Source organism: Trichoplax adhaerens, genomic scaffold (genome assembly GCF_000150275.1).
Source record: "Trichoplax adhaerens TRIADscaffold_4 genomic scaffold, whole genome shotgun sequence".
In the NCBI taxonomy this organism is placed as follows: domain Eukaryota; kingdom Metazoa; phylum Placozoa; class Uniplacotomia; order Trichoplacea; family Trichoplacidae; genus Trichoplax; species Trichoplax adhaerens.
In genome coordinates, this window is record NW_002060946.1 from 6560407 (window position 1) to 6573624 (window position 13218).

A 13218-nucleotide genomic window follows, 5' to 3' on the forward strand; every position below is an offset into this window, starting at 1 on the left:
GAAAGCCACTGTGCCATTAATTAAAACTAAAAGTATGGCACATAACCAAGCTTAGAAACCTTATTTAGATCAGTAGTAAATCAATCAAAGAGCTTTCTTAGCACTAGTCGATTCGATTTCATGTTCCATTTCCTTGCAGCGTGAGATGAGATTAAAATTATAGCTATGCTATTATCTGTAAGGACTTTGGAGTTGACAAATAAATGATATCACGGTTTGTATATCAGGATAGAACACTATAAGGCCATGGCCTACAGTAGTCTACTACATCAGTAAGGACTTAGCTAGGCATAGTTATATAGTATGGAAAGATACTAATGTTGACAGAGAACTATCATATGGAACCTTTATATTATGACAGAATTTGACAATGCCATTACCCACGCTTATATATTTTAAGTACTAGATTACGGAGTTGCAGGACAGTTGGAAAGATGGTAGTTTTGGAAAGGTTGGCAAGTAGCTTAATAGAGGTTAGCAGATTAAAGTCAACAGGCATAGAGGTAGAAAAGCCCCTGTGTCAGTAATTCAGTAGTATTTAGGAGCTTACCTACAATGGATTATCGTCATTTGTGAGAACTTTAACATGAGTCCTTCAAAGCTGAGCAGTCAAGAGTGAAGTATATCAAGCAGAATTAGAACAGAAGTCATATTGGGACATAGAAACTATTTACTATATACCAGACTTAATTTCCGTTAATGTTAAAACGACGGTAATCTCAATATGGAAATAACGCCTTATCAAAGCATTTTGATCTTTCTTGTATACATTGGGAATGAATTGACTTGTTACTTCAGCACAAATCTCTACAATTTAAACTTTTGAAATCAATCGTTCGATCTACCTTAGATCAAATCGACTGAAATCTTTAATAATAATTTAATAGTAAACTTTCAAGTATACTCGATTGGATCGATCGATCTTCTATTTTCTTATTAACCCAAGATAGATAGCAATCTCCATTTTTTCTTTTCCATCACGCCCAGTATATAATGATCATGGAAACGATGACGCCATTATATTGCTATGAAATTCCTTCTCTAAATCACACCCAAGGGTAGTGGCTACGACGTAGGTGATCGTTGTTTTTGCTCTAAGTTGCTTACACTAAACTTTGTCTCATTCTAATTATAGCTATTCAATGTGACAGTCGGATATCATTTAACACAATTTTTTCTAATTGTAACAGTTACAATAACATGAATGATACATGAATAAATCAATGGTGCCATCATTAAACAGTAGAATTATTTTGATTATTAATTAGTTAACGATTGTTAGCAAAACTATTGTTGGATCTTCATCACGATATGTCTTCTAAATAAAACAGTAGTATGCGATTGCTTTTATCATTGCAGTGCCTATTCTACACTATAGATATGCTTTTCAACCATAAATAGAACATGAGTTACTCATTTGATGAAATAGAATCTCCATACACCAAGCGTTACGAGTTAGTTTTCTTTATTTATTTTGCACAGACTAGTATGATTTGTTAGATTCTCTTCTTGTGCGTAATCATGTTATGATTTAGGAGAATTTGATTAACTTATTCCTAGAACGCAATTCATCCTAAATGGTTGTTTAAAAGAATTTTGGATAACAACGCATTATCACCTTTCTATTAGGGCTTAGTTGGATTGCTTTTATTGACTCCTACTACTTAACCGTAGTAATTCGAAAAAAATTATTAATCGTTATGGCTATCAAAAATCTAAATTATTTTTATTCCTTCCTCTTGTTGATGTTATTCTTGGTAAGTTAAAAATTCATCTCATTCTAATCATATAAGACTAGATCAACTTTAATTTATCAAATATTTAGTAATCATAAGAAACTATCAACAATATCTGTGATTTTAGTAAAATCATCATAATAATTTTTTTAAATGATCCTATGATATGGACTAAGGTTTTATCCATTTTATTTTCTTCTCGGATTGAACTTACTCCTCTAGTCTTCTCATCATCGAGTTAATGGTATGAATATTTAATCCTTAATCTATCTTTAATAACTCTTTCATACGATAATTATCCTTACTTAATTCTTGCTGTAATCGCAAAATCATTCCGCTATAGGGTCATAATGATTTTAATTAAAAACGATTTATAAGGCATTACCATGAAATTAGTTATTCTAAATTGAACTCGATTCTGTTTGTTTTTATACTTGTTATTCAATTCTTAACAAGGATTACTTTCATCAAATATTTATAGCTTGTCAGTAATGCTGGCATTAAATATTCCAGCATAACTGGCTTCGAAGATAGTTAAAATAATGCATGATTTTTGGCTATGTATTAACTTAAAATCTCGATTGTTTTGTTGCGATTCAATTTTATAGGAGCAGATTTTTTTATGATATCTCCCATTGTAGCTGGTTTTATTCAGTCTCCACAATATCCAAATCCTTATCCTGCAGGGCTGGAATGTATTTGGAGTTTAACAGCTTCACCGAACTTCACAGTTATAGCCAAAATTTATGATTTCGATGTCAAACCTCGTGTAGAAGGAATTTGTTCAGATTATCTTCGATTCTCAGCCGGTGTAGAACCTTTATCACAAAATGTCTCCATTTATTGTGGACAAACTTATCCCAATTCAATCCATTTCAACACACGAAACTTGTACGTTGAATTCTCTACTCCAATTGCAGTAAATGTTAGTGGTTATCATGGATTTCGACTGGGATATTCGTTATGTAAGATTTCATGCTTTTGCTAAGGTTTACTTTTAGACTCACACTATAGAGAATAGGTATAGCACTAGCAGTGGCTATTAGGATAACATAATCTGAATTTATATCTTATAGATATCCAGAGTAGATTGGTCAACTTTTCGTATATAGAAAGCTCGAGCCCATTTCGAACTCTATCTCTAAATAATGCCAATGTACCAGCTTCTAGACGCTATCCAATTCAAATCACATGCGGCTATACCGGAATGCCCGTCTTAACAGGCACTAATTTTACTTGGTTTAATAATAACCAACAGTTAGGCACGATATCTGCAAATTCATCCACTATTACCTCAGTCGGAGGATTTACACTAAATTTAAATTCAGATAATGTATCGACGACACTAACGATATTCAAGGAAACTTCATTAAATGTCTACAGCAATTATAGATGCAATATTACTACCGTAGCCCAAACAATTTCCATACAAGGTAATTTAATCAAGATATCAGACTATCAACTACAGGTTCTAGGAGAAAATAGTATTTTGGAAGGCCAGACGATGCAATTAGAATGTACGGTAATATATACCCTGGGTAATGCAAGTGGATGGGAAACATTTACGTGGCTTCTCGATAATTCTCCGTTAACAAGTTAGCGCCATGTTATATAGTTATTATTAGATTGTATTAAATAAAAGTATTAAGCAATTTGAAGATAACTAATTATATCATGTCATAATTTTATCATAATATAAATTTATAACTTACAGATCAAGAAGCCAACATTCAGATCATCAGTAATGCTACCATATCAACGCTGATCCTAGTCAATATAACTCAATCAACATTTAATACCAGCAAGCCCGTTTTCACTTGTTCTTACGATGGAGACAACGGCATAAAATCTCAAAATCATACGGTAGAAATTTTGCAAGCCCCTGCGGCCCCTAAAACTTTGGATCTATTGGAAACTCTACTTCCATTTCAGACCGTTATTCCTTCGGGTGTAGTGGAAACATCTAATGGTCCATGGCAAACTCTAATTTTAATTCAGTCTAGTGCTTCATCGAAAATGGCAGATACACTAGTATCTGAAGCTCCACTTGCATCGCCAACTATAGTTCCAGTCCAATCTATCGATCAATCACAAATTTCTAAATCATTGGTCGTTCCAATTCGACCGATCATTCCATCGGAAGTCGAACCGGAATTTCCAATTCGACCGATCATTCCATCGGAAATCGAACCGGAATTTCCATTTCCAACTATCATTCGATCGGAAACTGCGCCGCCATCACAAGCTTCAGTACCAGTAATACCTGCAAGTCGGAATCCTTCTCAGACTCCTGTTCTATCAGAGTCTACAAAGCCATCTGAAGTTCTATCGGAAACTTTAACTCCATTTCCAACAATTAGTCCATCCCAGGTTATTTTACCATCTGAAACCAAACTTTCAATAGAAAGTATATCTATAACTACGGCTCCATCCGAGCCTTTGGTCCCACCTGGAACCTTTGTACCATCTCAGGCCCTTCTTTCATCGCAAACTCCATTTCTTTCTGAGATTCTGCTACCTTCTATAACGCTGTCACGGTCGGAAAATTCGGTCTTTTCTGAGACTCTAATTCCATCTCAAACGGTATCCTCTCCGGAAGGATTAGTTTCTTCTAAAAATTTATTTCCTTCCGAAACAATTATTCTATCCAGTGCCTTTGCTTTATCTCAAAGTTCAGTTTTATCCGCATCGTCAGCAAAATCTCGAACTACAGCTTTATCCCAATCTTCCACTTCGACTCAAAGCCTAGTTTCTTCTCTGTCCTCAACTTCCTCTCGATCTTCAATATCATCAACTATTACAACTTCATCGCGATATTCCAATACGTTGCAGTCTATATTACCTTCCGAAGGTTCAGTTGCATCTCAATTATTAGTCTCATCAAATGCAGTAGATCAACTTCAAACTTTATCTCAAACTCCGGTTGTATTTCCGTCTCCAATTCCATCCCAAGTTCCAGTAACATCTCAAGCTGCACCTCCATCTCCAACTTCAGTTCTATCTTTGCTTACGATTCCATCTCAAGTTCCAGCTACATCTCCAGCTGCTCCTTCATCTCAAACTCCAACTGTATCTATATCTTTGACTCCATCTCAAATTCCGATTACACCTCCTGTTCCATCTCCATCTCTGGCACCAGCACCATCTAGTAATAGGACATGCCCAAGTGAATTAGCAAATGGATACCTTTGGCCAGAAACATCTATTGGTATGGTGGCATTGGTTTCATGCCAACAATCTACCATCGGTTTGTATCTAAATTTCATCAACATCACCACAAAAATTATTTCCGTACAAGTATATAAGGATTTAACACTTACTTCTCTATGCAGTAATATCTTTACGGATTTAAAAATTACTTAAGTCTTATGAAATAGTATATATTCCCTTCATATTAGAAAGCAAAATCATTACTATCTTAGTAACTTTGAGTCCCGAATTGATACTCCAGCTGTAGTCCGCATAAGCATATTATTCTTTTCATCACATAAATCCAAATTTAAATGATCCTGTACGATTTCAGTAGTTTGTAATAGATCTATTCGAGTTGTTTGTGTAGTTTGAAATTAATTTAGCTTAAGCGTGTCATTTACAGTACTTCCAGATGCAATATTCTTCTCTAATCTTATAGCAGTGGTGACTTTAATATCTTATTGAACTAATATTGTATGGACTATTTCGGAAAATACCAGCTGAGCATCTTTTTTACGTTGAGGCTGAAAACAGTTCTAGACTCGGTATTCATTAATTAGTTCCCCAATTAAGAATTTGCACAAACAGATTATTCTTCTCATCGTATAATTCCAAGATAAATAATCCTGTACGATATCAATAATTTATGATAGATCTATTTGAATTGTTTGATTAGTTTGAAAATCAATTTAGCTTTCTGGCATTAACATCACATACAGATCCTACATCCTTCTCTAATCTGATAGCAGATAAAAATTTAACATCTTGTTGAACTAATATTGTATGGACTATTTCAGGAAACGCTAGCCGTGCATGCATTTTCGTTGAGGCTGAAAATAGGTCTAGATGGGATCAAGTATCTACTAATCAGTGCCCTAGTCAGAGCTTCATTTCTTTGCAACAAGAGGTAGTGTACATCATTTCGATCTATGTGATTGATGTAATGGCATTAAAACGCTATCTTAAGTAGATAACAGTGTCTATTTTTTCTTTAAATCCCAAATTACACTTCAATAGGCATCATTATTAAACGATAGCAGTAATAACATAACCGACATATTAAGTAAATTACAAAATATCACTGAAACGCCAGCTAATAAAAGCCTAAGTGTTGGTGATATCTTGGTAGCGAATTCGATCTTGGATACAGTGGCTAACGTTAGCAAAAATCAAACAGTTTCTGTCAGGGATCTTTATGTAAGAATACGGAAAAAATGATATATCCTTATTTTGATATATTATTAGTCTTTTTAATGAATCTAGACCTTTGAATTGTGCGTTTTCCAGCGATTGAGGTCTTGTAAATAATCTTGTAAAATATTTTATTTGTAACTGGTAACAGGAATTTGTTCGGACAGGAAGCAATTTAATCGATTTAAAAAATCGAAATCAGTGGAATATTATACAACAGGTAAAAGAATAATTGCTAAAGAATAAAATTTTGAAATTTTTCGTTGTAACAATTAAGTTTCTTTCCACTTGTAATTTAAAAACGACAATCATTAAATCTCGTTAATATTACGCTGTTAACACTGTATTGCTTATTTATCATTTGCTCTTTATTCAAAGACGAGACCAGGAACAACAGAATTGAGTCGAAACTTGGACCAATTTAGTAGCCAAGTCAGCGTTAATCCTAACCAAACCATAATTGTAGCAGCCAATAATATTGGTATATTTATAAGTGATTGATTTCCCCGATTTATAGCATTTATTAATTCATCAGATCGTATATTTTACTAATTTTACTTGCAAATTTATCTACAAAGTATGCCAGTACTTGAGATACCATGAAATAGAAGTTATATATCAATAAGATATTTGTTTAAATTGTACTTCTTAAAAGAGTTAATTTATTATTTTTCATAGTTGCTATAAGCATTTCTATCTAAATAAGTTATCTATCTCTTCTGGTATTAAGTACACTTATGGCATAGTATGTTTTATCTCTCCTAGTAATATAAAAAATTTAAACAAGACTAGTATATTGAATGACTGGCAATCTCCAAGACCTGCTTGATAATATGAAATGCCTAAATGAATCATTATTATTTGTTATAGTCATGGAGGTTTATGGTTTTAGCCCACAACTGAACCGAAATTATCAATTTCCCGATAGAGTTTTTAGTCTGGCTAATTCACCATCGAACGACATTATTTTCCAGACCAATAATTCACAGAATTGGTTAAGAGGCAATAAAATCAAACTACCAGCCTCTACATTTCAAAGTATGATTTAGCTACATTGTACATTTTTAGGATAAAGTAATATTAATTATTTTACTACATGAATTGAACGGGATTTCTTTATCATATAGGCTATAATACAAATATTAAGGTGGTCAGTTTCATGTACAGAACGTTAAGTGAGCTCTTGCCTGATGAGATTGATCAAAGTATAAGGTAAAATCTCCCTCTATTTCATTCGTCGTTTCTGTGTTTATTAACTAATTATTTACAGTCATATTCGATCAAATTCTATTCTATCATTATTTATTTATCTTTAAACATTATTTCGTAGTGCATCTTCAAGAAATTGGATTCCGCAAACATTGGTAATTTCTACCTCTCTTTATCCGCCCCTTACCGCAGCATTATTAGAACCACTTGAATATATATTGGAAAAACTATCGAATGAAACGGTAGCTTTATTTGCGCCATTATTAAAATTATTTTAATTAAGTCGATTTGACACTGCTTATGCAATTATACGAAGAGATGCACGTGAAGGTATTAACACATTAAATTCATATATAGTCCTATTTATTTTCTCATTTACAGCTAATATACAATCAACAATTATACGCAGTTTCTAACAATTTTAACTGTTCATTCTGGAATTATTCTATAAGGTTCGTGTGTTCTATTCACGGAATAATTCTTTTTCACGATAGAAATATCATCTACGCTCCTATTCGCCATGAAGTGTCTGTTAATTTTTTTTCTTGGCATTAATATAATGTAGAACTATCCATAGTGGGGCTTGGTCAAATCAAGGATGTCGTAGTAAATCCTTCAATTCTACTCATATTGTCTGCCAGTGTGATCATTTAACTAATTTCGCTGTATTAATACGTCTATCGGAAAGAAACGTAAGTATTATGAATGTCTTAGAATACTGTTGACTAGATTATCGATTTAAAAACACGATCTGCACCAATACGAAATGGGGATTAGCGAACTATACAAAACGGACGTAATTAACGACTTTGAATGAAAAAATATGATCGGTAAACTAATTCTATTTTATGTTGATTTAACAGCTTAGTGCGCCTATCCAACTTTCTCTTGAAATAATAACTTATGTTGGCTGCGGCCTTTCAGTGGCTGGATTATCTGTTACTATTGCTGTTTACGTCTTTTTATGGAAGTGAGATATATATATGTATAAGCAAATCATCTCAATATCAATTCTGTACTGATCCAAAATTTTCTGATGAAATTTGCAATAAATTATATGACGAATCCAAAATTATCGCAATTAATCACCTCAACATTATCAATAATGATAATTATTTAAAAGATTAATTTTTTTATGTATTAATTAATAACAGATTTTTGAAAAATGCAACGCATAAAATACATTTAAACCTATTTATTTGGCTCTTACTCTCCAATCTGATATTAATGTTCGTCGACTTAGCAAAAAATGTCAAGGTATTCCATACATCATTAATTGTAATTGATAGTTAACAGCCGATTTAGGTGTTAAATAATTAATAATATTTCGATCTAACTTTATTACCGTACGTTTATTCGAATATAAATTGTCGATATGCCTTAAACTATTAAGTATTTAGTATTTTATCAGCTTCTAATTTATAACTAATCAGTAATATTATATATTATTCTATTCATTCCCGTTAACCTATACCACGGCATAAAATCCTACTTTAGTAGTCTTGGATAATTTTAAGTTTCTATTTATAGTCCTTAATAGACATCACAGCTCCTCACCTACTTGGTGATAGACTATTCTATCTATCTCTATCTATCTAATTATTTTATCTAATAGATAAATAATATAAATCTTGCTAGTGATATTTTTTGGATAATCCTATCCTAATATATTCCCTTTTTAATTGATTAATAATTATAATGTAACAGTTTATCTTCTTTGCAATACCATACTCGTATATTATCCATTTTGACTTTATTGCTAGTAGCTACTGGTATTTATTCTCATTTATCTGCCCTCTATTTTATTCATTCAAGTTTTATGACACTGTTGCAGGTACTGAAACGTTTTCAATCAAAAAGTAACCAATACATCAACTTCTTTTTTTGATTTTATAGCCATTGTGCGCTGCTTTTGCTTGCTTATTACATTTTACGCTCTTAACCACTTTCTCTTGGATGCTAATTGAGGGCATTCACATCTACTTTATCTTGGTAAAAGTTTTCGACGTCCGTGAAAAATTTCGTTATTATCACGCAGCATCCATAGGTATATAATTAAGTGCTTACTTAGGATATAAAGCAATTTATCAATCTAAATTCCCCTTTCTAAAAACTACAACCTTAATGAGATATTCTAGGATTAATTATGCTTAATATTTCCGATAATCACTATTTATAATTCTTATTTTTCTAAAGGCTTTTCAGCTATAGTTGCAATTCTTACTGCGGCTATTACTAGTGGCGTTAGAGGAGTAGAATTTTATTTAAGCTCGCAAGGGTTAGAATAGCATTAATTTATAAAATAATATAGCAGCATGTGATTGCTATAATAATCTTTTCAGAACTATCACTAATAGTTGTATTTATTTTTACAGTTGCTGGTTATCAGCTCAAAATTGGGTTATTCTTGCATTCATCATTCCATTTATAATTATTTTTGTGGTATGAATACCTTCATTTATCTTCGTAATTTTATTTCAATTATGAATAGTTAAATTGTCAAGATATAAGGATTTTCTACTTCACATTTGTTACTTTGATTGGCTAAAACGATTATTTTGGGTTTAAATTATTAAATGCCAACAGCAAGTAACGTAATATACTGGCGATATTGTTCAACTGCTTTTTACTTATTTTGGTAATGATGAGTATAAATAAATGAGCATGTACCCAAAAGTAATCGCAGTATATTATTTTTTATAGGCCAATGTAATATTTTGTGGTTTGGCCATCCATACCATGCTCCATACGAAAAAAGTCGCAGAGGAAGCTAAAGATTTACAAAAAGCCAGGTAAATTAAGCGATAGAATTTATCATAAATCACATAATTGCTTTAAATGCTAATTTATTCAAAAAAATTTTTCATATTAGAATTGCTTTACGAGGTCTAATTATTCTAACGCCAATTCTTGGCTTAACTTGGTCTTTCGGTTGCGCTCTCATGGTTTCTGACAGCGTTGTACTTCAATATTTATTTGCTATTACTAACTCAATTCAGGTAGACGAAATCGAATGTAACACATAGCTGACGTTTAATAACCTACCGCAAGTTAATCAGATTTATAAGTTATTATTCTGTAAAAGCTAAAAAATGATGTATAACATTTTAATCTTAGGGTGTCTATATCTTTTTCACTCACTGCCTTTTAAGCAAAAAGGTAAGATCTCAAATTCATATTGACTAAAAGTTATCTAGTTCAATTAGAATCTAAATAAGTCATTATAAAATATAGCCCGAAATATAAACCTAGTAAATCCAGGCTTAAAATTTTTACCGTCACTTCAGACGTAATACTTTCTTTTTAACTTTAGTCGACGATCTCACGTGTATTGAGGCATTAATCCTTACTGGTTTCGAAAATACGTATTCTATACTACTATTAACTTTTAAAGCTTTAGCTAAATAGCGTTATTACGTCTAGTTCTGCATGTGTTAGTAATATATCACATCAGCCGAGTATTATAAATCGAATCGCTAATATTGATCTTTAGATGATCCAGGAATATTTATTTTATCAATACGTTATCAACTATTTGCAGATTCTAAAAATGCTGTCCTCATTTCTTTATTAGTAATTACGAATATTGTCAGCAGCACCTAAAATGCTGACCATATAAAATCTCGCGTATAGAATAATTACTCCCAAAACGAACCTAAAAATATTATTTAAAATTAAAATACTGAAATTACTGCTATATAATTTTTTGTCACAGATCAAAGAAGCCTACAATAAATCGAAAAGAAAAGGAAGGAGGTTCATGCTCAGTAAGAAAAAAATCAGGTATATTGGATGTCTTCGACGTGAAATGATTTTATGCTTATTAAGATTGGCCTATCGGCCTATTTATTCCTTTGAAAGATTGAAATTAATAACTTCAATTTATCTCCTTATTATAGCCATAAAAAATATAACGCCCAAGAATCTTCACATTCACAATCAAGGCCTAGGTATGAAATAATGAGATCTCTGACGTGGAGTAACTCACTAAAAGCAAGATCTACTTGATTTATTTATTTATATACGTTATTTCATCTTCATGGCGGTAACATTTATTTAGCTTTAGTTCTTGCTTATTATCTGGTGAACAATTACGAGACGTAAATACTTTAATTTAGTATGGAGAATACTCAAAAAATAATATGCAGCTTAATTTTCATATTAAATAAATATGAATCTGTTATTATTAGACTATTTGTACCCTTAACGACTCTTCTGAATAGATATTGTCTCAACAAACTAACATAGACTGCATCATCTGCGTAATTTAGACTCGAACATGATCGAGATTGTAACGAATTTTAATATCACGTACATGTTGTTGCTAAAAGTAACCGTATTATTTGTAATTAGTATATATGGTTCGCTTTGGAGTGATTCTATTAATGTCGAATTTTTGTAGCTATATAGCAGATTATCAATTCTAGATTTTAAGATCCTTTACGCTATTTCCTTCTTAACATTGACGGCAAAACTAGATTTTTATTGTAATTAATTTAGCTCATTAAATGCATGATAAAACAAGCGGATTCAATTCAAATTTTTTATTATTCTAGTGTCAGCAGCCCTAAATTCAGTAAAATGACTACCTTGGAAAGCTACAATTTGGATTCTACGCAACCCGTTGTATTAACTGCAATGAAAGTTTATTCCGACTATGAAAGTGAAGACATTTCATCTTTGCAACCGACCGCAATTGCTGTTTCTGTCGCTGATGCAAAGATTCCACAACGTGATGATCATTTACAAGAAAATTACCGCTACGGCATCATCAATCATACCTATGATGACTCCGACATTCAACCACAACAAGACACAATTACTGAAAAATGCGCCGCGAATAATCACGATAAAGTGGATGATGTTAAAGATTCGCTAGAAGGAACTGACCATCACGGCATCATCAATCAAACTTTCGAGGATTCTGAAATTCAGCCGCAAGTGGATGCAATTACAGAAAAATCGTTATCAAATAATCAAGATCATTTTCACAACGTATCATCTTCACCGCCATATACAAATTCTACTTCCGCTCCTGATGTTGATATCCGGCCCAATCGTGAGGACCAGTTGAAAAATAGCGACCATCAACGTTTACTTAATCACGATTTGAAATATCAACCAGAAGCGAATCCTGACAATACAACAGCGAATTATGTCAGTAAAACGGATATTTTCGATGAAGAGATGTTACTGTAGCCGGTTATTAATCAGTTTTAAGTATTTCGCTCACATGGAATTTATATTGACTACGATATTTACAGTTATATTATTTCTATTTAAGAATAAAACTTGAACTTTTAACGGTAAACTTGCCTCCTCCAGAAGCGATTTCCTCTCCTACAGCTTTATTTTCAAGTGAAATTACTTGTTTTATAAATTTTAACTATTTCAACAAGACATATTAATAACATTTATAAATAGGGAGGGCAATACCCTAATCTAAACATCGATTATAATTATTAGCCTAACTTAAATCTAATACGTTAAATTTAATTATTTATGCATTCTTTTAATATTTATATGTGAAAATGCTACACACGATCAACTAACTTCATAGTGAAACGAATTATCAGAACTTTACTTTTAATTGCCAACATATTTTAGAATTAATATCACCAGCTTCATTATCAAACTGATTTTGTATTGATTCTTTATCAAAAAAATAAAATGGCGTTCTTAACCAAATTTTACCTGCCATTTGATAAATATCAGCACGAATTCATAAGTCAAAACAATATATGTATTCCAATTTAGAAATGTTTCATGTATGCGTAAGGAACACCGTCAGGGAAGTCATTGAATTATCTGTGATTCCTGACACCGATACTGTAATTAAAGTATTAATAACTCGCTTAGTCAAATAGTAATATCAATTTGTGATATATAT

General features: G+C 32.1%; 2 protein-coding genes across 2 annotated transcripts; both read left to right on the forward strand.

The window, feature by feature from the left end:
- Window positions 1-1404: 1404 nt before the first annotated feature.
- Window positions 1405-11446, forward strand: TRIADDRAFT_55942 (uncharacterized protein; the record flags this gene model as incomplete). Its single annotated transcript, XM_002111634.1, has 25 exons — window positions 1405-1454; window positions 1675-1757; window positions 2345-2701; window positions 2813-3331; window positions 3451-4983; window positions 5726-5835; window positions 5946-6125; window positions 6271-6339; window positions 6498-6600; window positions 6990-7157; window positions 7247-7331; window positions 7450-7570; window positions 7710-7780; window positions 7894-8020; window positions 8192-8298; window positions 8483-8585; window positions 9225-9375; window positions 9525-9606; window positions 9704-9770; window positions 10032-10120; window positions 10201-10327; window positions 10446-10487; window positions 11044-11111; window positions 11228-11278; window positions 11389-11446. 25 exons carry the CDS (start codon window positions 1405-1407, stop codon window positions 11444-11446), a joined length of 4521 nt encoding a protein of 1506 aa, XP_002111670.1.
- A 463-nt stretch (window positions 11447-11909) lies between these two features.
- On the forward strand, window positions 11910-12527 carry TRIADDRAFT_55943 (uncharacterized protein; the record flags this gene model as incomplete). The annotated part of the gene is made up of 1 exon (XM_002111635.1): window positions 11910-12527. One exon carries the CDS (start codon window positions 11910-11912, stop codon window positions 12525-12527), a length of 618 nt encoding a protein of 205 aa, XP_002111671.1.
- Between the last annotated feature and the right edge of the window lie 691 nt (window positions 12528-13218).